The sequence below is a fragment of the Thamnophis sirtalis genome, unplaced genomic scaffold, assembly GCF_051295495.1.
Source record: "Thamnophis sirtalis isolate CommonGarterSnake01/CBP01778 unplaced genomic scaffold, rThaSir2_p1.2 scaffold_14, whole genome shotgun sequence".
Classification (NCBI taxonomy): domain Eukaryota; kingdom Metazoa; phylum Chordata; class Lepidosauria; order Squamata; family Natricidae; genus Thamnophis; species Thamnophis sirtalis.
Window position 1 is genome coordinate 1,246,622 of NW_028261394.1, and position 24,720 is coordinate 1,271,341.

Consider the following 24,720-nt stretch of genomic DNA (forward strand, 5'->3'; position numbering starts at 1 on the left):
GCACTGGCTACCTGTCGATCTCCGGATGCACTTCAAGGTGCTACTTGCCACCCATAAAGCCGTCCATGGTAGTGGATCTGGGTACTTGAGAGACCGCCTACTGCCGATTACCTCCACACGACCCATCAGATCTCATCGATTAGGCCTCCTCCGAGTTCCATCCGCTGGCCAATGCCGACTGGCAACCACGCGGAGGAGAGCCTTCTCGGTGGTAGCCCCGACCCAATGGAACGATCTCCCCGTGGAGATTCGAACCCTCACCACCCTCCAGACCTTCCGCACAGCCCTCAGAATCTGGCTATCCCGTCAGGCCTGGGGCTAAAGATTGTAACCCAGCCCAAATGGTATGAATGTTGCGTTTTAATCATGTATTGTCTTATATGTAAAAGTTTGTCTTTCCCCCCCCTTGGATTGTGAGCCGCCCTGAGTCCCCCAGGGAAAAGGGCGGCATACAAATAAACAAACCAAACCAAACCAAACCAAGCTTCTTCTCGGACGCTGGCCACCATGACCAGTGGCTGCATTGAACTGGACAATCAGTTCAGCCCAGAAGGAAATGATTCCACCATACGGGAAGTCCTTGACCAACAACAATTTGTTTAGCAAGTTACAACAGCCCTGAAAAAAGTGACGGGTGACCGTCGCTGCATCCCCACAGTCACATGATCGAAATTTGGATGCTGGGCAACTGGCATGTACTACGCCTGTTGCCGAATTCCAGGGTCACGTGACGCCCACTTGAGACCTTCCCGGCCATCTCGGATAAGCCACGTCAACGGGGAAAGCTGGATTCATTGAATGACCACCTGATTCACTTATCCAGGGCAGAGATTTGCTTAACGACCATGGTGAAAAAGGCCATGAAATCAGGTGTGACTCTCGCTTAACGACTGCCTTGCTTAGCAACGGAAATTCTGGGGTGTTTGTCAAGCCGAGGACCTCCTGTGGCAGGAAGCCAGTTCAGAGGGAGGGAAATGCTTCCCGTGCTGACTCGGAATGAGCCAATCATGGTCGGTCCCTTCTGAGGCCCATTTGCGCTCCATCATAACAGTAAGAAAGCAGGGAATGGCTACTGAGATGCCAGGGCCTCCCAGAAGAGACTCTACCAAGAACATCTAGACGTTCCTGTCAGATTCGGGTTAATGACAGGGTCCCAAATAGCATCCAAAATTAAATCGGAGTCCGAGGCAAAGGATTCCTCAAAGTTCCAATTGATGAAGAGAGGCATGGTGGCACATCTGGGAAAACCCCAATCTGAAAGCTTCCCGGTTTTCCCCACCCAGTTGTAAGTTCAGGAACTTGCCCCCCTCCCCCACAAGCCCATCCCATGGTCCAATCTCCCACTGCCACGAAGACAAGAGTCCACCCATCCAGTTCCGGTCAGGTGCAGAGATGCAAAGATGACCTTGGCTTTCTAGAAAGAATGTTGTTATGGCTGCATATCATCATCCCCTCCCATTTTCCCACCTTAGAAAAGGCCTAGCAGAATAACAGAAAGTGTGGCAGGCCTAAGGTCCCAAGACTTGCAGGCCTGGCAGTTCCTCTCCCTCGCTCGGAATTACCTTGAACTGTTCTTCGGAAGCAATGAGTACCGAGTGGCTCCCCTGCATGTCGGGGGCTTTGGCCAGGTCCCGAGAGACCTCGTAGGGTTCCGGCAGAGGGTTCCCTCGGCCGTCCAGGACAGCGATCGAGACCACCGGGGCCCGGTGCATGAGCTGGATCTCCTTGCCCAAACCGCCTCCACCGAGCGCTCCGAAAACTTCTCCTGGGAAGGGATCTCCAGGGCGTAGGCAAAGACCGAGCCCGAGTTGGTGCCGGCCCACATGGTGGGTCCATGATGTGCAGCTGCCGAGAGACAGGAGGAGAAAGTGAGGGGCTGCCTGTCCCCCCCCCCCCCCGCCAGCCTTTCCCAGCCCTCTACGAACAATACACCATAGTTCCCACCACTCACAACCAGCAAGACTCCTGTCACTCTGCTTGGGAGTCCAAATTAGGCCAGGGTCCCCCTCCGTGAACGCTAATGGATGCTTTGTGGAGGATGCCCTTCCTTTTGGGGTTCACTGTCTTCCATCAGGGTACCCCTCCCTTACCATCTCGGAGGAAGGTATCCGCAAAGTAGAGGCAACGCACAACCCCGGACAGCGAATCGTCTGCTGAGCGAGGCTCGATCCGCCGCTGGACGGGGGCCATCTCCACCTCGTGGGGGCCAGGCTGCTCAGCCAGGTGGGCGTTCGCTTCCTGTACCTGGTGGGAGTGGGGAGAAGCAGGTGAGGCCAAGGCCCAGATCCAGGCAACGTACCAGCAGAGCCTGAAATGTGCTCAGCCACCCACCCCCCTAGGACAGAAGCCCACGTTCTCCCTCCCACGGGAAGGCCTTCGCCCATTTCCTGCCTCCTTCAAAGCATGGCTTGTCCTTCAGCTGAACACAAGTCGATTTTTCACCCCTCTTCCCCTCCATGGAATTCGGAGAGGGGGAAGAAGTTGGGGAATAGCTAACTTCAGGGTTGACTCAGCCTTCCATCCTTCCGAGGTGGGTAAATGAGGACCCAGATTGTTGGGGGCAATATGCTGATTCTCTGTAACCGCTTAGAGAGGGCTGAAGCCCTATGAAGCGGTATATAAGTCTACTGCTATTGCTATTGCTATTCTCCAAAACCTCATGAGGAAAGTTAAATGGAGAAGCTCCGAAGAGGAGAGGAGAGAAGATGGGCCCCGACAGACGTTCAAACAAATCTCTTTCGGCTAAGGTTGCAGGCCAGTGTTTCTCAACCTCCGCAGGTTTTAGCAATAGCAATTAGACTTATATACCGCTTCATAGGGCTTTCAGCCCTCTCTAAGCGGTTTACAGATTCAGCATATCGCCCCCACAGTCTGGGTCCTCATTTCACCCACCTCGGAAGGACGGAAGGCTGAGTCAACCTTGAGCCCGTGAGATTAGAACCGCTGAACTGCAGATAACAGTCAGCTGAAGTGGCCTGCAGTGCTGCACTCTAACCACTGCGCCACCTCGGCTCTTATAACCCTAACCCTAACCCGTAGTTTTAAGCTACGTGGACTTCAATTCCTAGAATTCCCCCGCCAGCATCTCCACCCTCCTCCCTCCGCTTACCTTACTTGAGGGGCTGCTGGCCGTGACTCTCTTTTTGCCCGACACGCGGCTCTTACGGATCCTACGGAAGGACTGCCGCAGGGACTTTTTCAGGGACTTCACCCGCGAGAGGGGGCCCCTCCATTGCGAGAGAATCGTTGGGGTGCAGGGTACACCTTATCAAAACGGAACAATCAATCACCGACCATCCCAATCAGCAGGACTTCCCGCTATGAACACTAATCCAAGGGGGGGGGGGCAACTCCGTTTCTGGGGTCACAAAGATGCGTCCCTGGCAGAGGGCTCCCTACCTGGCCAGCACGGGGTTCCGGCGGTAATAGTCATAGAGGCCAAAGCCATGGCTGGTCCCAAAGGCCACCAAGTTCCATTCCGAGTGCAGGGTGACCGCCGTGAGCGCTGCGGGGGGCAGGCACTGCAGGAGGACGCTGGGCTGGAAGCCGGGGGCAAAGGAGAGGGCACCATTCTTGGGGGGCAGCCGGTCGTGTCCCTTCCACGTGAAGCCTTCACGGTCTTGGAGTAGGTCCACCACAGCGATGTTGACCATGTGTTCGGACTTCTCATCGTTAAACTCCATCACCAGCACCTGCCAAAGAGAGAACCACCCCCGATTTAAGTCTTGGAGACCGATTCATTCTGAGTAGACCTAAGATTTGTAAACCCGAAGACAATAATATTCACACTTTTGACACAACTCACGTTCTCTTTCCAGGATTAGGACTCCTCCCTCGGCAAGGGGTTAGACTAGAAGACCTCCAAGGCCCCTTTCAGCCCCATGATTCAATGACTGTGACCCTTAAGATTCTTTGGGAGCTCCCATACTTCAAGCAACTCCATTGTTCTCTCTTCTTGTCCCTAATTTCTGAGGCATCACAGACCTTATTCACCCTTAAATAACCCCATCACACCTCCTTCTCTTCTTCCTCCACCAAGTACCTACAAGGCTCCATCAAGTAACTTCTCCATCTTCTCCCAAAGTTCAACCACCACCCCGTTCAGTGATTTCTATCTTCTACCATTTCAAAGTCTTCTCCATCTGACTGGAGAAGGCCACTAATGGTGGTGGTGGTGGTGGTGGTGGTGGTGGTGGTGGTGGTGGTGGTGGTGGTGGTGGTGGTGGTGGTGGAGGAGGAGGAGGAGGGGAAGGGGAAGGGGAAGGGGAAGAAGAAGAAGAAGAAGAAGAAGAAGAAGAAGAAGAAGAAGAAAGAAGAAGAAGAAGAAGAAGAAGAAGAAGAAGAAGAAGAAGAAGAAGAAAGAAGAAGAACTACTACTACTACTACTGGTGGTGGTGGTGGTGGTGGTGTGGTGGTGGTGGTGGTGGTGGAGGAGGAGGAGGAGGAGGAGGAGGAGGAGGAGGAGGAGGAGGAGGAGGAGGAGGAGGAGGAGAGAACTACTACTACTGGTGGTGGTGGTGGTGGTGGTGGAGGAGGAGGAGGAGGAGGGGAAGGGGAAGGGGAAGGGGAAGAAGAAGAAGAAGAAAAGAAGAAGAAGAAGAAGAAGAAGAAGAAGAAGAAGAAGAAGAAGAAGAAGAAGAAGAAGAAGAAGAAGAAGAAGAAGAAGAAGAAGAAGAAGAACTACTACTACTACTACTACTACTACTACTACTGGTGGTGGTGGTGGTGGTGGTGGTGGTGGTGGTGGTGGTGGAGGAGGAGGAGGAGGAGGAGGAGGAGGAGAACTACTACTACTGGTGGTGGTGATGGTGGTGAAGGAGGAGGAGGAAGGAGAAGAAGAAGAAGAAGTACTACTACTACTACCTGGAGAGGAAAGGCTGGATTTGGGAAGCCCAACAGATGCACCACAACTCTTACCTGCCCTGCCGTCCCAGCAACCACCATCTTCGCCGTGTATTTGCACAAGGCGATCTTCTGGACCCCCAGGCGGGGGTCGTCGCTGTAAGGGTCGAAGCAGCCAACCTGGAGGAAGGTGGTGGGTTGTCCCCAAAGAGGCAGAAGGAAAAAAAAAACCAATATCAGATCCTGCACACACACAAAACGGGCGCGGTCTTCTCCTTGCTGAGTCCGAAGATGGGACCTTCTGATCCCATCATCACCAAATGATACGGCCAAGGTGGGCCTCCAGGCGCCACCAAACTCCCAGGAGGAGCCCAGTGTGATGGGACTTCAGCAAAGGCCAACCACCCACAATTATTTCGCATCCGGGGTGGGGGGGGCCCTCCCCTCCTCCCCACACGCAAGCGGGGAGCTTTGCCAGCACCTTCCGGAAGGGGGGCCATTCCTCCTCGTAGGATTGATTCAAGCTGTCGTTGTGTTCACAGTCCATCTGGAAGATGTTGGCCGTGCCCAACTTGAAGAGAGGCTTGAGGGACACTCCGGAGGCGTCCCAGAAACGCACGGTGCCGTCTTCATGCCTGAGGGGAGGGAAGGGGCAGGAGTGGAAGGGAGCCATTGTGGGGACCCTTCCGCACAACCACAACACGCCGGTGCTCTTCCCACTACTCGCAGGAGGAATTTAATCCTGGCTCCTCGGGGTCAACGTCTCCGCTTCTGCACTCAGAAGCAGCATCCCTTACTCCCTACTTGGCATTGCTTCCGCCTTGGCCAACGCAAGAGACTCTCCCTCGGAAGCCTCCATTGGGCCATTCAGAGAGTCCTCAACGTACGGCCAGAACTTGAGCCCAAAATTATATGTTGCTAAGTGAGAAATTTGTTAAGTGAGTTTTGCCCCGTTTTACGACCGTTCTTGCCACGTTTGTTAAGCGAATCACCAGAGTTTAAGCCAGCCACTAGGCTGTTAAGCGACTATGCCTTCCATGTCCCCTTTGCACGTCAGGAGGTCGCAAAAGTGGATCACGTGGTCCCGGGACGCTGCGAGCATCATAAATAGGAACCCCTTGTCATCATCCGAGCGTGAGTCACGTGACCATGCGGATGCCGCTATGGGTTGTAAGTGTGAAAAATGCCACGAGTCCTGTTGTAACTTTGGTCACTAAACAAACTGTTATAAGCTGAGGACTCCCTGTATCGCCCAGACGGCTCTTTCTCTCCCCTCTCCAGGATCCCCTCTGGACGTTCGGGCCATCCTTCTGTCTCCGGCCTTTCCTAGCACAAAAACTGCCCCCCAATCTTTGCTTCACCCGTAAATGTGGGTGCCCCCCAAAACCCTCAAGGGCCTTGCTGGCTTCCTGGCCTCTCCCGCAAGGGACCTTCTGCAGCCAGCAACCCCGAGGATGACCACTTACCCGGTCAAGAGCAGCCCCCTCTGGGTGGGTTCCTGAGCCAGGGGGCGCCCCCCATCGATGGGCCAAGGCTGTTTAGAGCACAAACACACAAACACAACACTTGCTTTGGTTTACGTCCATGTGGTCCCAAAACCTTCCGACTGCTACCCGGAGAGTCCTCCATGCAGAAGACGGGCGTGGGAGGGGTAGCTGCTTCTGGCCCCTGCCTCCCCCCCCAAACAACTCCCCCCCTCCTCAAGCTGCTGGGTTTGGCTGAGGGGCTCTCCTTTCACCCTTTTGGCCCCGGAGATGAACGAGCCCATTTCCCAGCTCACCACGGAGGAAAGGCGAGGGCTTTGCTGCTCCCCGGCACTGATGATTCTCTCCCACAGCTTGAGGGGCACGTTGGAGATGTGGTAGGAACAGGTGATAGCCGAGGAGTGGAGGGGGGCCAGGTAGGGTGCGGGGATGGTGGGCCAGCCGGGCGTCTGCAGATCGATCACCACCAGCTCTTCCTCCACCAGAACCACCAAGGCTGTTGGGTTGTCGAATTCTGCAACCACCCGATTAAAACAGGGCACACCTCTCAGTCAGGCTTCCAGGATGCAGCAGAGGGAGGGGGAAATGGACATGAGGACAGCCAGGGGAGAAAACCCCCCGGGGGTGGAAGGACGAGGAGGAGGAGGTCTCGCTTTGGAGCCCTGAAAAACGCTCTTGGCGAAGAGCGACAGGAACCTCTTCAAGGTTTAAATCAGGAGAGTCCAACCTTGGTCATCTTTAAACTCCCAGAATTCCCCAGCCGGCCCTTCTACCTACCGTCCTCTCTCTCTGCGCTGCCCACCGTGAAGAAGTCAATCACCCGCGAGGTGAAGTCCAGAGTGACCAAGGTTTGGCCCTGAAGGATGGTCACACAGTGCCTGTCCCCGTAACTGGCCCGGGCATCCCCCCGCTGAAGACGACAAAGTGGCCCCTTCAGAGAAGACCAGGAAGCAGAGGTCAGTCACTCAGGGGTGCAACGCTTCCCACTGGGCACCCCCCTTCCTCCCCCACCCCCACAAGGATGCCTGGCAGTATATCGGCAGGATTCTGGCAGGTCCCTCAATTTATGACCATAAGCAAACCCTGCTCATCGTGGTCATTAAGTCGTGATGGTTATCAAATGGTTTGGTCACAGGATCGATCCGATTTTATGATATATATTTTGCAGAGTCGTTAACCGGACACCTGTTTGTTAAGCGAACACTGCGGCTGCCGCGATTCCTTTAAGAATCTTTGGCCTGCCACACACTCATTAAGGGGAGAGGGGGGATAGCAAGGGGTGGAATGTGTTGTTTTCAAAATAAAAAAATTCCTTTCTAGAAACTTAAAGGTCATCTTTTGTGTCCGCACTTTTAACACCTGACCGGAAGAAGCTGGGTGGAGACGCCAGCGTGGAAGAAGAAGATTGGACCACGTGATGGATTTGTGGGTGTGGGGACAAGATCATGAACTTTTAACTGGGTGGGATTCTGACGTCACTTCCAGAATTGGGATTTCATAGCATAATGCCAAGATGTCTGATCTATTAAATTGGAACTTTTAAGTATCGTTCTGCTTTGGACTCTGATTTAATTCTACATGATACTTGGAACGCTAACATTAAGCAAATCAAGGGTTTGCCGTGGGCTTTGCTGAAAATCAGAGGGCTCTTTTTTGGTACCCCTACCCCCCCCCCCCGGTAAAACTGCCATGTTGCTGGGCAGGCAGAGGGGTGTGTGCGTGACCATCAGAATCCGGGATCGTAAGTAGCCTCAAGGAAGAAGGTCCCATTGTAACTTCCAACAGTCGCTAAGGGAGCAGTCTTAAGAACTGCCTGTAAGGGGAAATGCTGTTCTATGAGAAAGGAAAGCGGAGATCGGAGATCGGAGATCGGAGACAGGAGGAGGAGGAGGAGGAGGAGGAGGAGGAGGAGGAGGAGGAGGAGGAGGAGGAGGAGAGGAGGAGGAAAGCCGGGGGAGGAACCACTCAGACAAACGCAACGCACCCCGAGTCGCAGTTCTGCCACAGGACTTTTGGTGATGGCTTTGCACGGGAAAGGACCTAGAAGGGAGAAGGGAGAGACTGATCGGCATCTGAGCAGAGAGGGAAACTCCCCGCCCCGTGAAAAGACGCTTGTCCTCGTGGAAAGCCCTTATTTCGCGCTTCCTATCCCAGAAATGGGGAACTGGAAGGGGGACAAAACTGACGTCCAGTCAGAGAGGGGAAAGGGTGGATTTGAAAGAGTTTGGGGTGAAATCAGTGGGGAGCGGATGAAGTTTCAGAGGATCTGTCTCTCATGGAACAGTAGCAATGCTCAGCCCAGGGTCACCTCGGACAATCGACACTCTCTCCAAACGGGGATAAACCCACTGAGCAGGGGAGAAATTAGGAGCTTTGCAGAGCAGTGGAAACCTTTGTCCAGGCGAGCATAATTGAGCTTCCACAACGATTAAATGTTGTCCCTTCCGTTTCTCCAGGCGTGAAACCCTCCCTCCGTAGGGTTGGCTAATAATCTTCCGCGCTTTGGGACAGGAGACGGTTTCCGGACTCCAACCCTCGCCCCAAAGGGGGCCACACCTCTCCCCGAGCTGCTCCTCCCCGATTAGCCTCACCATAAGGGACGGTGGAAGTGGTGGGTTGCAGAGTCTTGGCCGAACCGTTCGCCATCGACCACAAGGCGTACCCCCGTCGCTGTGAGAACTGACCAGCGTCCGGCCGCTCCGCTCCCAGCTGACGCTTTCCAGTTGCTGCAAAAAGCCGCAGACCCAAGCTAAACCACCAAGCCTTGGGCACAGAGGAGAGAAAGAGGCTGAAAGGAGGACGGCCGGTCACTGTCACATGGCTACAGGGCATTTAGAGAGGGCCCTACTGGCTCCCTCCAGCCACCGCAGACTTTTAATCCTGGTTACCCGAAGGGATCAGCTTTTAATCCTGGGTAATGAGGGCGGGTAATCTGTGAAGTCCTTCCACGGTCCCTTTAACTGCCCGCTTATCTCCCCTAATGGCTACTTTCAGCTCCCCAAGGCCTCAGCTGGCAGGAGGTATTCCTTAGCTCCGTCCCATCCGACCTTAGAAACTCCCTGCGAAAAGAGAGGCGGATGGGGACACGGCGGGAGGACGGCTCCATCCAAGCCAGCCAAGGAACCTACCTGATTGCCCAAGAAAAGATGATGGACTTCTCTTGAGCTTCTGTCCCACAGGACCATCAGGCCTCTGCTGTATCCAATGAGGATTTTGGATGAGTCTTGAGGATGCTCCTGAAGAGACTCCACCGGCCCCAGGGCCTTCCCGCATCGGTAGTCTTCAGGCACACTAGGAAGGTGGGAGAAAGAGAGACGCTCGGCCTGTGGTCTCCCTTTCCAGGGAATTAAGGTAGTTATGGGACCCCGAGTAGCAGCTCCGGCCCTTTGGAATGAACTCCCCGCGGAAATCCGGACCCTCACCTCTCTCCAGGCCTTCCGGAAAGCCGTCAAAACCTGGCTGTGCCGGCAGGCCTGGGGTTGATGAGTTCCCCTCCCCTCTCGACTGGTATGGCTGTGTGATTTTCGTGTATTTTAATTATGTGTACTGTTGTTTATGTTCCCTTTCCCCTTTGAGTTGTTCGCCGCCCTGAGTCCCTCCTGGAGAAGGGCGGCATACAAATAAACCAAAACTGAAACTGAAACTGAGTGTCACAAGGTGTCCTTCTGCGGATGTGACCTCATTGTGTGCATCAGGAGTGAGGGCAGAAGAACCTTCTGTGAAATGGACCTCACAACATCAGGACCCGTCACGCGTGTGGTGTCCAAAACAATGAAGACACCCAGAGGCATGTGTCTTTTTCTACAACTGACACACCATTTCTGAAGGACACCAGTTAGGTGATTTGACCTGACATCAGCAGCAGCCTTCTCCAAGATCTCTGAGCTCTTGTTCCCGCATTTGATGCTTCCCTCAGAAGGCACCTTACGTCTTCGCACATTGATAAGGCTCTTCTTGCTGCCCATCTGCCCACCCAGGTAGACCCATGCCCGCTGACCTCACGCGCTGGCTTTCTTAAGAGCCGCTCACCTCTGCAGGACCTCATCTTGGTACAGGGTGTTGTCCTCCAGCAGCGTTAGACCAGGAAGCCCCAGGAAGTAGACGCCACCTCCTTCAGTGCCAAGGTACGCGATACTGCAGGCGGAGCCCAGGAGGATCACCGTCACCCGGGTGATGCTGGGAGGAGAACTGTCAGAAGAAAGGGGAGTCTCTTGTAACCAGGACTCTTGCGGCAGCTGGATCATCTGGCCAGCAGTTTTCGGAATCGTTTGGGAAAGTTATTTCAGAGCAGATGGGCAGCTTTGGCGCTGAGGGTGCATAATTTATGGACTCTAGGATGTCTTTGGCTCTTCCCTACAGCATGGACTGCATGGAAAAATCAATCAGGGTCTCTGAGATGCTTCTGGCAACTTAGTCCTTCAAAACAGAATCCAGAACCCAGTCTGAAAACGGCCGTCCCAGATTGTGGCACATACACACCCAAGTGGATAGCAATAGCAATAGCAGTTAGACTTGTATACCGCTTCATGGGGCTTTCAGCCCTCTCTAAGCGCTTTACAGAGTCAGCATATCGCCCCCACAGTCTGGGTCCTCATTTCACCCACCTCGGAAGGATGGAAGGCTGAGTCAACCCTGAGCCGGTGAGATTAGAACCGCTGAACTGCAGAACTAGCAGTCAGCTGAAGTAGCCTGCAGTGCTGCACCCTAACCACTGCACCACCTCGGCTCATAGTTGCACCCCCACCGAAAACCAGTGAAACCAGTGCTAGATCCCCATTGCAAGGATGGGGAACCAGCCTCCCCCCAAAGGTGATCTGCAAGGAAAAACCTCCTCCCTCAACACATCGTGCCACCAAGGTGTGTCATGGAGCCAGCAAGGGGTGGAGGATCAGGATGGTGTCTTCACTCCTTCCTGCAGCCAATCCTCATCTACACTTCCTGCAGCCCCCCCCCCTTCAAAATCTGGAGCAGAGTCTGCTGCTCGGGCAGGGGGGGTGGACTAGATGACCTGCAAGGTCCCTTCCAACACTGTTAATCTGTTATGCCCCACAGATTCCCCAGCAGCCCTCCTGCCCATTTGGGGCTGTGCCTTCTCCACCCAGCTGGACTTCCTCTCCTGCAGAGACCCAAGAAGGGAGAAGAAAACGGCCAGGAGGTGGTGGGAGGCTGGATACCCTTGCCCCTTCTCTGTACCCCCAACCAGGAAGGGAGGGAGGGAGGAGGAAAGGGGGGGCAGAAGCCATGAGTACTTAGCGTTGTCGAACCCTGGCCGTCCAGGAAGGACAAAGTTCCGACTCTCTTCCAGGTGGGAGTAGCCATCCTTTTGGTAAACGTCCCACAGGTGCAGCGTGTTGTCATCCAGAAGGGAAAGCAGGAGACCCTGCAGGAAATCAGGGGAGGGGGGCTTTTAAGGCATTCTCAAGGGCCCTTCCAAGCCTCGCCTCCAGAAAGCCCCCTCCCTCCCACTGCCTCACCATTCATTCATTTCTATCCCACCTTTTATTATTTTTAGAAATAACTCCAGGTGGCCAAACACATCCAGCACATTCCTTCTCTTTCCCCCCCCCCCATCATAACAACCACCCTGCGAGGTGGGTTGGGCTGAGAGAGAGAGTGCGGCTGGCACAAAGCCCCCCTAAGGCAGGACTAGAACTCGCCATCTCCCAGTTTCTAGTGGTTTCTAACCAGTAAACCAAAGTGGCTCTCCTTCAGGTTATTAAATCCAACCTTGGAGCACCTAATATTACAGTTTATTTATTTATCTCCTGGGTGTTATTGTTGTTTTGTTTCTAATTGTCTTATAATTTCACAACTGTGAGCCGCCCAGAGTCATTGAGTTGAGTGGCTGTGAAAATTGAATAAATGAATAGATGAATAAATTAGATGATTCCTACAGCTGCTAACCTAATTCAGAAGTCAGTTTAGGCCAGTGTTTCTCAACCTTGGCAACTTGAAGATGTCTGGATTTCAACTCCCAGAATTCCCCAGCCAGCATCCGCTGGCTGGGGAATTCTGGGAGTTGAAGTCCAGACATCTTCAAGTTGCCAAGGTTGAGAAACACTGGCCTAGGCAGCCACATGAACCCACCAAGCAACACCCAAGTCTTCATTATATTTTATTTTACCTGTCCAGGTAGGAAGTGCATCTGCGTGACGGTCGCTGTCTCTTTGTGCAGCCCCGTGAACTCCACGCCGGGAGCCCCGTAGCTTAAGGAGGCCCAGAGTCAAGGAGGAATCTCTCGCCAAGGGAAAAGGAAGAATTTCAACCCAGCAGGTCCACCATCTCTGCAGCCCTGAGAAACCTCCCTAGCTGAACATTTCCCAGCCGGGGACAGTGGGAAGCTGTGACGAGACCCCGTGGGTGCAACGCACAAGCACTAAGGACTCTTTTTAGGGTACTGAAAGGCATGCAAGATATCCTACTCTTGAGCGTGGAGGCTTTCTCAAGAACAGAAAGATATTTCCTTCCAGGGGTTTTGCCAGATTCTCTTGGAAGATGCCAAAGGTTTGCCAGCTCTTGGGACAAGCAAACCCCTGCGGGGTGCTGCCCACATTCCTTTCCTCTCTGCCATCCCCTTACCCACCTCTTGACCAATACTACATGCCCTGCAACTCCACCTAACCGTCCCTGAAAGCTTCCTGGCTGACCCTTCAGCTGTGGTCAGGACATTCCCCCAGGAAGGGTCTTTCGCCGACTCGGTTTCTCCAAACACTTCCCAGAAAAGATCACCGACAATGGACACCTGGCACCCACTGGCAAAGGATCCCCAACTCCTATCTTGCCCACCCCCTTAAGATCCTACTTTCTTCCAAAAAGTTTGCCCAGGTCAGCAAAAAGACCCAGAGGCTGCATTCACACAATAGGGATCTCCTGCAAGGGGCTAGTTGTGGCCTTGTTCTAGTGTAATATAGCTGCTATGTTAACAGAACCCGTATCTGTGGGAAAGTATAAAGACTGTGTCAAACCGTTTGGATTGTCAGCTGTTCAGCTTTAAATGGGAGGAGTGTCAGGAACTGAGGATTTAATAGCTGCCAGCTGATGTAAGGTTGTAAGCTGTAAACTGTAAGCTGATGCAATGAGGATGATTCAGCAATACATGTAGAGCCAGTTTAAGGCTCTGGTGGGGGTCCGCACAGGTCTTTTACCATCTTAAGAGGTGTATCCCTTCCGTAAAGCTACTAAGACCTGGCTTTTCCGGCAGGCCTGGGGCTGTTGATTGGTATCCAGCCCCACTCTAACTGTATGCATGGTGTGAAATTTTAATAATTGTATTCTTATTTTAATTTTTATATATGTTTTTTTGTCTTGTCTGTGAGCCGCCCAGAGTCCCAAGGGAGAGGGTGGCATACAAATGTCAATAAATTCAAAATTCAGTTCAAAGATAAAGATATATATATATATATATATATATATATATATATATATATATATATATATATATATATATATATATATATATATATATATATATATATATATATATATATATATATATATATATATATATATATATATATATATATATATATATATATATATATATATATATATATATGCCGCCCGGAGTCCTCCGGGAGTGGGCGGCATACAAGACAAATAAAATCAAAAATCAAAATCAATCAAATCCTTGTGTCCCTAGCTGAATGATAAGGGATTCATCTACCATGTGTATAGGTGGTATATATGTATATATAAACCACTATTAATTGTCTAAAGGCTCTGTGTGCTGCGTGCTCTGTTTTGCGCATGAGTCCATCTCACAATACTAGTCACCAAAATACCTAATCCTTTCCATTTGTGCTCAGACTCATAGTCCACGGCTTATAGCCCAGGGCTCTCCCCACCTTGGTAACTTTTAAGACTTGAGGACTTCAACTCCCAGAATTCCCCAGCCAGCACGGAGAATTCTGGGAGCTGAAGTCCTCAAGTCTTAAAAGTTCTAAGGCCGGACAGCCCCACCTGGCTTTGCACAAGGAGGTTCAAACGGGGACGTGGTGTGCACACCCAGAAGGCGCTTGTGCTTCGACTGCAATTCTGCAGGTTGGGAAGCCTTTTCCAAGCACCACATTTTTTTAAAAAATAAAAAATAAAAAGAGAGAGAGAGACTCAGCAACTTTTCTGGTCTGGCTGGGGATTCTCCAAAGCGTGCCTGTTTACACGAAGGGAGGAAATGACACCATCGCTTCATCTTTGAACGAAGCTGCCAGGAGGAGGAGGAGGAGGAAGAGGAGGAAGAGGAGGAGGAGAAAAATTAAAAAAGAGGTCATTTGATTTTCGCCCAGCGCTTTCTCTGCCTTGCAAAACCAAAATCATTTCTTGCTTAAAACAAAAAAACCAGCAAAAACTATCCGGACGGCGCAAACAGAACCAGCTGGCTTTATTTATCTAAGAACTGGAGCCCATCGCAGAAGGAGGGAGATTTCTCTTAAGGTCGACTCCTCGGCTTAACTGCTGGCTTAGAAGGAATCCGATTTCGGCACACATCACACACACCCTCCCACCTCGCTCCCCTCTGCAGCCTCCTTTTCCCACCCACCCCCCAGGCATAAATTACCACGCTGGGCTTTTGTTCCCCCACGCTGATGTGTGACCTACTTTTCAAAGAATGGGGGGGGGAGAGGGGGGTCTCTGGCGGTGCACACAGTCCAAGCCACAATCCAGCTGTAGGGAAAATCCCCCCCTGGGGGGGGGGGGTAGGAGAGTTCAACTGCATCTTGGACCACTCATATTCTCAGTATTATCGAAACAAGAGTGTTGACTGGATCTTTCCTTTTACATCCTCTGCTTGACCTAATCCATTTTACATCAGAGTTTAGTTCTCACTTTCATTATTCATTATTTCATTAGTTTCTCCCATTGTTATACTTATTTTTTCTTAATACATTGACAGGGTCTCCCACTGCCCCTTCCAAAATTACACCAAATGATCCCTTCAATAGCAATAGCAATAGCAGTAGACTTATATACCGCTTCATAGGCCTTTCAGGCCTCTCTAAGCGGTTTACAGAGAGTCAGCATATTGCCCCCAACAATCTGGGTCCTCATTTTACCCACCTCGGAAGGATGGAAGGCTGAGTCAACCCTGAGCCGGTGAGATTTGAACCGCTGACCTGCTGATCTAGCAGTAGCCTGCAGTGCTGCATTTAACCACTGCGCCACCTTGGCTCTTCACCTTGGCTCTTCATGTTTCTCTATTGGTCTATTTTACTATAAGCAATATATATATATATCCTCTACTTAAGTTTTAACACAAAGAGCATTTCTTTCAGTTGTTTTCTACAATTAACCATATACTATAATTCCTTGATTAGTTATATAACATAGCAATAGCAATAGCAGTTAGACTTATATACCGCTTCATAGGGCTTTCAGCCCTAAGCGGTTTACAGAGTCAGCACATCTCCCCCAACAATCCGATAGATAGATAGATAGATGATAGATAGATAGATAGATAGATAGATAGATAGATAGATAGATAGATAGATAGATAGATGATAGATAGCAATAGCAGTTAGACTTATATACCGCTTCATAGGGCTTTCAGCCCTAAGCGGTTTACAGAGTCAGCACATCTCCCCCAACAATCCGATAGATAGATGATAGATAGATAGATAGATAGATAGATAGATAGATAGATAGATAGATAGATAGATAGATAGATAGATAGCAATAGCAGTTAGACTTATATACCGCTTCCTAGGGCTTTCAGCCCTCTCTAAGCGGTTTACAGAGTCAGCATATTGCCCCCAACAACAATCTGGGTCCTCATTTCACCCACCTCGGAAGGATGGAAGGCTGAGTCAACCCTGAGCCGGTGAGATTTGAACTGCCGAACTGCAGATAGCAGTCAGCTGAAGTGGCCTGCAGTGCTGCACTCTAACCACTGTGCCACCTCGGCTCATTAGTATTGGTAGATTGAAGGGAATAGAAGCAGGATTGGTTATGGGACCAATCCTATTCTCCAAGGGGAAGGTCCACAGGTGACTCAAGTCCCCCTAGGAACCAGAGCTGCGCGCTGGATCGCAAAGGTTGGATCAACGGTTCTCTCTGCAGGTGCATTTGGGGATGGGGGACGTCAGAAGTGTGTCTTCCACAGAGGCAGCAGAGCAGACCCTTCCTCTCAAAAAGGGGCAAGCCCGAAATCCTCCGTGAGACACTTGCAGTGAAATCGCAGCTGTGGCCCAGGCTGAGGAGGCAGAGGTGAACCTCGGAGCAGGAGATCACGCAGAGAGGGGCAGCAGCATCCCTCTTGAGTTGGGTGGCCTAGGAGGAGTTCAGAAATGGGGTGTCGGAGGGGGGGCACCTGCACCCTCAAACACACAGCCCTGGGAAAAGGGGAAGGGGACTCCTTATGCACTTCGCCTGGGTTGGTCTGCTTCAGTGGTGGGATTCAGCCAGTTCGCACCACTTCGGGAGAACCGGTTGTTAACCTTCTGGGCCGTTTTGGTGAACCGGTGGTTGGAAGAAATCATTAGGGCAGATAACCGGTTGTTAAATTACTTGAATCCCACCACTGCTCTGCTTCCAAGATCCTGGATATTCACCCCTTTCAACCATGCAGATCCCCAAACTTTTGGAGCCCATCGCAGAGGGATTCACATAAAGGACTTGTGGCAAGGGGGGGGGGGGGCAGGGGCAGAGGGAGAGGGCAGGGTTATGCAAGAGTGGTGGGAGAGCGTGCATGCACAGCCCCATTTGCACAAGGGGCACAAGGGGTGGGCACGCATGCCCACTGCTCGGGCAACTGGAGCTGCAGGCGTGACCCGTCAAAAGCGCGTTCCACAAAAGCGCGGTCGACGAAATCGCGTATGTGACGTCATCACAACGCGACGAAAAAGATCGAAAAATTGAAATAAAAATTAAATTACAGCAAGCCGATTCACATAAAGGTAAGGAAGGGTTAGGGTTATGGTTAGGGTTAGGTTTAGGGTTAGGGTTAGGTTTAGGGTTAGGTTAAGGTTTAGGGTTAGGTTAAGGGTTAGGTTAAGGGTTAGGTTTAGGTTTAGGGTTAGGGTTAGAGCGTTAGCGTTACGTTTAGCGTTAGGTTAAGGGTTAGGTTTAGGGTTAGGTTTGGGGGGGTTAGGGGAAGGTTTTAGCTTTATTTTTACATTTTTCGATCTTTTTCGATCTTTTTCGTCGCGCTGTGATGACGTCACATACGCGCTTTCGTTGTCCGCGATTTTGTCGTCCGCGGTTTTGTGGTAGAACCACTGCAGGAACATGCTCACCTGCCCCTTTTGTGGCTCAAGTGTTGGACCTCTGGAGGACACCATCCTCACCACGCCACCATCCTTCCTTCCTGGGCAAGCCCTCCCCCCAATGCCATCATCATCATCATCAAGTTCCTTCCCTTGAAGCTCAATGAGATCGGAGAAAGCCCACCCTTTGGGCCTTCTGCAGAAGCCAGGAGCGCTCAACTTCCTTCCTCTTCTAAAGGCTGACCGACACATTTCAACTTCCTCAGGCAGGAGCTGCTGGGGAAGAAGACCCGGGGGGGGGGGGGAAGGCCCTCCTCCCCTTGTCCGTCTTCTGCTCAAGATCTCCTCCCAGGCCCTCCTTGCACCACCAGCCCTTCGTGGTGGGGCGACTCGTAGGAAGCACAAAAGGGCAGCCTCTCACAGACACACAGACACACACACACCCCCTTTGTGCTCGCCAGACGGAGAGGCCGGAGCAGAAGATTTTTTTGCTTCCCTCAACAGTCAAAGGAGGTTTGAATTCTTCCCCCTTTTCTCTCCACTGCTGGGAAGATGATTCATCGCCTCCCACAAGAGTTCATCCGCAAACGACACGTCATTTCAATCAATCAAACGCATCACGCAGCTTTGCAAGGGACCTTGGAGGTCTTCTAGTCCAACCCCCTGCTTAAGCAGGAGACCCTACGCCATTTATGACAGGGGGCTGCCCAATCCCTTCTTTAAAAACTCGAGTAATGAAATACCACAACTTCTGGTGGCAAGCTGTTCCCCTGGTTAATCGTCCCCACCGTTAGGACGTTTCCCCTTCATTCCAGATTTCTCCCCTCTTTGATGAGTTTCCACCCATGGTTCCCTGCCTTGCCTTCTGGGGCTTTGGAAAACAAGTTGACCCCACAAGGCAAAATCTTTGGGGACCACCAGGAAGCCCCCAAGGCCCTGCCCGGGCCAAGAAGGGCCCCAGCATGGTTGCCAAGGCAGGGGCACAAGCAGCCCTGGCTCGAAAGCAAACCAGCTCAGCCCCTTCTCTCCTTCCCCAAGCGGAGCTGCTCTCAGGCGAGCAGAAAATGCTCCAGACGGGTTCTAAGAATAAACACCATCTGGCCAAGCCGCGGAGGGGAAAAAAACGGGCACAGGGGCTGTTGGGGGGCTGCTGGAAGCCCAGCTGGCTGCAAAGGAGATTCGGGAGACTGGCTGGTGTGGTTAGGGCACCTGAGCTGGCAAAGCTGGCCTGCAAAAGAACCTTCCACAGAGCTTCCAAGACCAGCCTCGCCCGCACCGACACGGCAAGCCACTGCAACAGTGGTGGAGAACCCATGGCACGTCTGCCACAGGTGCCACGGGGAGCCGTATTTGCTGTCACGCCAGTCGGGCACCGGCCATCTGATTTTAGGCTCTCTCCAGGCTTCAGGAAAGGCTCCAGAGGCTGGGAGGGCGGAAAACTGGCTCTCCTGGGCCAACCGGAGGTTCCGTTTCCAGCTTCCGGAGGGCCTCCAGAGGGGGGGGGAGGCTGGGGAGGCCATTTTTGCCCCCCCCGGCTTCAAAAAAAACCTCCAGAACCTGGGGGGGGGGTTAGTTGTGGGTGCATGCGCAGGTGGGCAGGGATTATTTAATTGGTGTGTCTGTGATAGCACGCAGCCGCACAATTTTGGCACGCCATGAGAGAAAGGTTCTCCATCACTGCACTATGATATAAACCGAGAGACAACGATACTCCTTATACCAGCACTGATGAGGTTGCCTAGTTCGGCAATGAAACGTCTGCAGGAAGACCAGCAAGCTCAGAGGGCACCCCAGGACCCCTTCATTCCAAGCTGCAAATATTCTCCCCCAAAGAACCTCCTGCCAATGAAGGGCTGGCACATTGGGTGTGGGGAGAAAAGAGGGCTGGAGGGGAGATCCCTGACCCAAACACAGTCGCATCCCATAATAATAACCCCACTTGGCTCCCGGAGAGCCACATAGCTGTCCTTTTGGGGATGAGTCATATGGAGATCCCTTAAATGGAGGACAACAGCAGGGGATGGGGGGCTGGGGCTTAGCAGCCCCCTTAAACCATCACAAGAGTGCAGACAAAGAGGATTAGGGGACTGGAGCCCAAAACATATGAAGAACGGATGCAGGAACTGGGTATGTCTAGTCTAACAAAATGAAAAATTGACACGATAGCAGCGTTCCAATATCTCAGGGGCTGCCCCAAAGAAGAGGGAGTCAAACTATTTTCCAACACACCTGAGGGTAGAACAAGAAGCAATGGGAGGAAACTAATCAAGGAGAGAAGCAACTTAGAACTAAGGAGAAATTTCCTGACAGCGAGGACAATTAATCAGTGGAACAGAAGTTGCCTCCAGAAGTTGTGAATGCCCCAACACTGGAAGTCTTTAAGAAGATGTTGGACGGCCATTTGTCTGGAACGGTATAGGGTTCCCTGCCTAGGCAGGGGGTTGGACTAGAAGACCTCCGGGGTCCCTTTCCAACTCCGTTATCCTATTCTATCCTACCAGGGGAGAGGTGAGGTCCGCCAGAGGTCGGATGCTCCAAGCCATCTTCACAGCTTCCTCTGGGAGAGAGAAATCTTTGCATCAACGGAGAAAACAGTCCACACCCCAGTTCGGCAGCCAAGCCAGGAAGGAGAACCGCACCCCTGGCTGACCCCGAGAAGCAGCAGAAAGGCAACGGCACCCCTCCCACAACTTTTAAGGAACGCCCCCCCCCCGCCTCCCCAGAACCCCCTGGGGTGTCCTGGTGGGCAAAGAGAGAGCATTGCAAAAAGGGACGCCCTCTTTCCACCACCCCCAGCCCCATATTGACTGGGAGGGAATCAGGTCTTCCCACTTGGGGAGAAGTAGAGGAGGAAAGAAGAAAGGAGAGAAGGAGAGAAGAAGGGAGGGAGGGAGGGAGGGAGGGAGGGAGGGAAGGAAGGAAGGAAGGAAGGAAGGAAGGAAGGAAGGAAGGAAGAAGCAGGGATATTGTAAAATAAGATGGGTGTAACGGATGGTAGAAACGCAATCTCCATCATGTTGTTAATTGTAGGGGGGAGACAAATTGTTATAAATGTTAAAAAGGAACACACATTATTAATAACAGCTATGAGAGCGTATATTTGTGAATGTATGTATGAGAAATTAAAAAAAAAACTTTTAAAAAAGAAGAAATGATCAGTTTGAGAAACTTCCGAAGCCTTCAAGAATTGCTCCATTAGCCTCTTTTAGGGCAGCTGTTGCAAGACCTCAATGCAAACTCTGCCTGTTCCCATAATGGGGTACTTCTGTCCCACCCCCCAAAAAATGATGAAGGGACCCTTCAGAGGGGACGAAAGCAGAACCAAGCCATCTGCCTTCCCCCTCCTGCACCCGCCCTCCGAGGCCAGACAAACGGAGCAATGCCAAGGCCGCCATTTGAAAGGGGGAGCAAAAGAGCCCCGTGATTTTCTGCCCCGGTTTCTGGGGAAGTAACCCCAAAATTCATTCAGCCATTCAAATGTGGAGAATCAGTTCCGTCCCCTGCGGATCCAGCCTCCTCTGCTCCAACCGCCCAGAGGAGGAGGAGGGAGAGAGGAAGGGGCTGCCTTAGGAGAACTGGCATCAGCCCTGCCCGTTGCAGGAGGAGGAGAGGTGGGGGCTGGACGCTGGACTGGTCAGTGCAGAAAGCACATTGCCTCTTGCCCCTCGGGAAGTCCCAGAGGGCGCAGAACCCAAGGGAGGATTTTGATGTACTCCGATTCTTTCTGCCGCCCCCAGTCTCAAAAAAACCCCGAATGCCCTTGCAAGAGATCTCACTGGCAATTATGTTTAGTGCTCTACCACCGGACCAGGGGCATTTGCCTTTGCCAAGGGTGCCAGGAGCCAATATTGGCACGGTTTGGCACTTCAGTTTCCGGAGGGGTGAATGTGACACCAGTATTCATTCATTTTCTTTTCTTTCTTTCTTTCTTTCTTTCTTTCTTTCTTTCTTTCTTTCTTTCTTTCTTTCTTTCTTTCTTTCTTCTCTCTCTCTCTCTCTCTCTCTCTCTCTCTCTCTCTCTCTCTCTCTCTCTCTCTCTCACACACACACACACACACACACACACACACAGGTTCCCTTTGCCAAAGGGCCACAGGGGGGGAAAGATGCCAAGCAGAGAAACTGCTGGACCAAAAGGTTTTTTTTAAAGCTGCCTCAGCTGTTTCCAACCAGCCCTGCTGAGACACCCCCCCCTAAAAAGACTGGATCTTCAGCCACTTCCCCCATTGTTTGCAAGTTTAATAACATTTATATGTCGCCGAATCCCGTAGGACTCCGGGCGGCTTACAATACAGAAATAAATCAAAAAAATAAAATACAAGGAAAGAAAAGATAGATTTTAAAAAACAGCACACCATGCACTCCCTTCTAAATGGGGCTGGACGGTATTTAGGGGTCAGCAGCCCCAGGCCTGCCGGAACAGCCAGGTTTTAATGGCTTTCCGGAAGGCCGGGAGAGTGGGAAGGGTCCGGATCTCTGCGGGGAGATCGTTCCACAGGGCCGGAGCAGGTACAGAGAAAGACCTTGTCATGCCAAGCGGCACACATCCTGTCCGGCCACCAAGCCAGGCTCCCAATGCACTACAGAAGCTGTAAGGAAAGGCTGGGGCAGTGAGGAAGGGGTTGATGGCAGAAGGACTGGGGGAAACTTCCCCAACTTAAGATGCCCCAAACGCCAACTTTATTCTCCAAACACAACCGGGGTGGCAGGGGTGGGGGACCCTCAGCTGCTCTGCAAACATGCCAGCTGCTTTTATACGCAACTACAGCATTCCTGGGACTTTTGAAAACCCTACTGGACAAATGGCCAACTCTCCTTGCAAGCCTCTTTCCCAAATCAAAGAGGCATCCACGCCTCCAAGACATCAGCTGCACCCTCCGAGCCTCCTTTGCTTCCAAAGTTGCCTTTAAAAATTTAAACTATTGAAAAATTGCTAAGAAGGAGCTTGAGGGTGCACGACAAACACAAAAAAGCAACTGGTGTGGAAGTGGGGACTCTAACCCTTGGGGAGGCAGAAGAGATGCGATCCTAAAATATATGCGTACAATGGCATTGGGTTTTTAAATTCCCCTGGCCACCATCAAATTCCAGTTGTTGATGTGATTCCACTGCCCCCCCTTTTCAACATTTCTGTCCGTTCTCCTGTGCAGAAGAAGACCCAGCCGATCAGCTGGGACTCTGATCAGCTGGGGACTGGAGGCAGCGAATAGACAGGGGCAGGGCCAGCCAGGGGCAGGGCCAGCCAGTTTGGGGGGTTCTCCAAACTACTCAAAATTTCTACTACTGGTCCTCTAGAACCAGTCAGAAACGGCTGAATACCACCTCTGGTTTAAATCAATAGTAGCTACTTTAAGGTATATATATGGACTTCAATTCCCAGAATTGGCTGGCTGGGGGAATCCTGGGAGTTGAAGTCCACAAATCTCAATAAACAAATAAATTGACTCAATGAAACTCCAAAGTTGTTCGGCCTCGGAAGCCTACAACTAATTTTGTACACATTGTGCTCGTCTGTAACCATAATAAAAGACTGAATTTTGAAAAAACAAAAAACATTTCTGTCCCAGTCTTATCTTAGTCCAGACTGAAGAGTCCCGGTAAGCAGAGATCTGTGGAGCCAGCCCATGCTGGCTTATTCAAGAAACAGGGGGTTAGCCAAGCATGACTCCAGAGAAACCCCAAGCGGCCTCTTTACACCATTTCCCTAAAACTCGACCCAGTGGGAAGGAAGGCCATCCAGTTCTCCGTCTCCAGCTGGTCCCTTGGAGGTTTTTCCCTAACATGGAATGGAAGACTTCCCTATTTCAGCCAGAGGGAGAAAGGACTTTATAACGGATAAAAATTTGAGAGTGGGCAGCGTTCCCACAGGCTGGACACTGCTCTGAGCCCGCAGGCGCCCCCCTTCCCCAGGAGAGGGGGAGATGAGGGGAGGCAGGAAAGATCAAACAGGAGCAACCTGGACGGGGAGAACGGCGGGCGTATTGTACTCAGAGGCTGCCAACTCCATGGAGACGCGGCATCGGCGGGCAAGCATGCCAAGGCTGCAGCTTGAAAAGAGGCTGTTGAAGCCGTGGAGATTCGGAGTGGTTTTCCAAAGGCCCCTTCCACAACACACACACACACAGAGAGACCGCCAGCCTCAACGCAACAACAACGGTGGATTGTGGGTTCAGGCAAGAACCCGGGGGGAAAACCTCTCCACCTCCAGGAGCCCACGGAAAGGGAAGCGCTGGGTCTCCTTCGCTATTTAAATCTCTGCAATCTGGAATATCAGCACGAGAAAATCCTGCAATCGTGGCGAAATTCTGCTCTCCTTGTTCCCAAAAAGGACCCAATGCAGGAAAGTCCTTGACTTACAAACAATTTGTTCAAAATTAACTCGTCACTGAAAAAGCGACAAGACCGTTTTTCACACCGCAGCATCCATTCATGGCCACGTGATCCAAATCTGGATGCTTGGCAACCGATTCATATTTGTGACGGTTTGCAGCGTCTCGGGGGGGGGGGTCAATGCGATCCTGACAAGCAAAGTCGACAGGGAAGCCGGACTCGCTTAACAACCGGGTGACTAGTTTTAACAACTGCAGCGATTCACTTAGTGTGGCAAGGAAGGTTGTAAAGCGGGGGGAAATTCACAAATGTCTCGCTTAGCGACGAGAATTTTGGGCTCCGTTGTGACTGTAAGTCAAGGACTACCTGTTCTTTTGTTGGGACCATTATCACCAGACCGCCAAACTGGGAGCGCCCGTTTTTCCAATCAATGAAGCTGTCCTTAAGTTGGCACCTTAATTGCCAATCAGGTTAGAACAGTGTTTCTCAACCTTGGCAACTTGAAGATGTCCGGACTTCAACTCCCAGAATTCCCCAGCCAGCGAATGCTGGCTGGGGAATTCTGGGAGTTGAAGTCCGGACATCTTCAAGTTGCCAAGGTTGAGAAACACTGGGTTAGAAGCTGCAATGCCAACCTCTTTGGAGACGCTCAAATTGGAGAACTCCACTTTGGAAAACATCGCACTCGTCATTCCCAGGAGACAAACACCGTGGACACCAACAGCACGAACCAACCCACATCCCCATCTCCCCCCGAGGACTGGGGGTCCTTTCCCAACCCCCAGGGGTTCTCCAAACCCTGCTGCAGGCTTCACAAGGACCTTCTTCGCCTTCGGATGGGACTCTCCATGCCCAGAAAGACCGCA

The 24,720-nt window shown here is 51.8% G+C and overlaps 1 protein-coding gene across 1 annotated transcript in view; it reads right to left on the reverse strand.

Annotated features, from left to right (window-relative positions):
- The window catches only part of LLGL1 (LLGL scribble cell polarity complex component 1), a 41,368-nt gene that overhangs the window by 4,020 nt on the left and 12,628 nt on the right, over positions 1 to 24,720 (reverse strand). Inside the window, 20 exon segments of the mRNA XM_087729228.1 lie at positions 1,563 to 1,735; positions 1,738 to 1,845; positions 2,091 to 2,244; positions 3,110 to 3,226; positions 3,228 to 3,264; positions 3,400 to 3,692; positions 4,918 to 5,022; positions 5,324 to 5,477; positions 6,309 to 6,376; positions 6,623 to 6,840; positions 7,104 to 7,223; positions 7,226 to 7,257; positions 8,311 to 8,339; positions 8,341 to 8,366; positions 8,918 to 8,989; positions 8,992 to 9,052; positions 9,455 to 9,617; positions 10,356 to 10,514; positions 11,576 to 11,706; positions 12,451 to 12,532. Of these exon segments, the coding sequence (XP_087585354.1) occupies positions 1,563 to 1,735; positions 1,738 to 1,845; positions 2,091 to 2,244; positions 3,110 to 3,226; positions 3,228 to 3,264; positions 3,400 to 3,692; positions 4,918 to 5,022; positions 5,324 to 5,477; positions 6,309 to 6,376; positions 6,623 to 6,840; positions 7,104 to 7,223; positions 7,226 to 7,257; positions 8,311 to 8,339; positions 8,341 to 8,366; positions 8,918 to 8,989; positions 8,992 to 9,052; positions 9,455 to 9,617; positions 10,356 to 10,514; positions 11,576 to 11,706; positions 12,451 to 12,532 (2,302 nt within the window).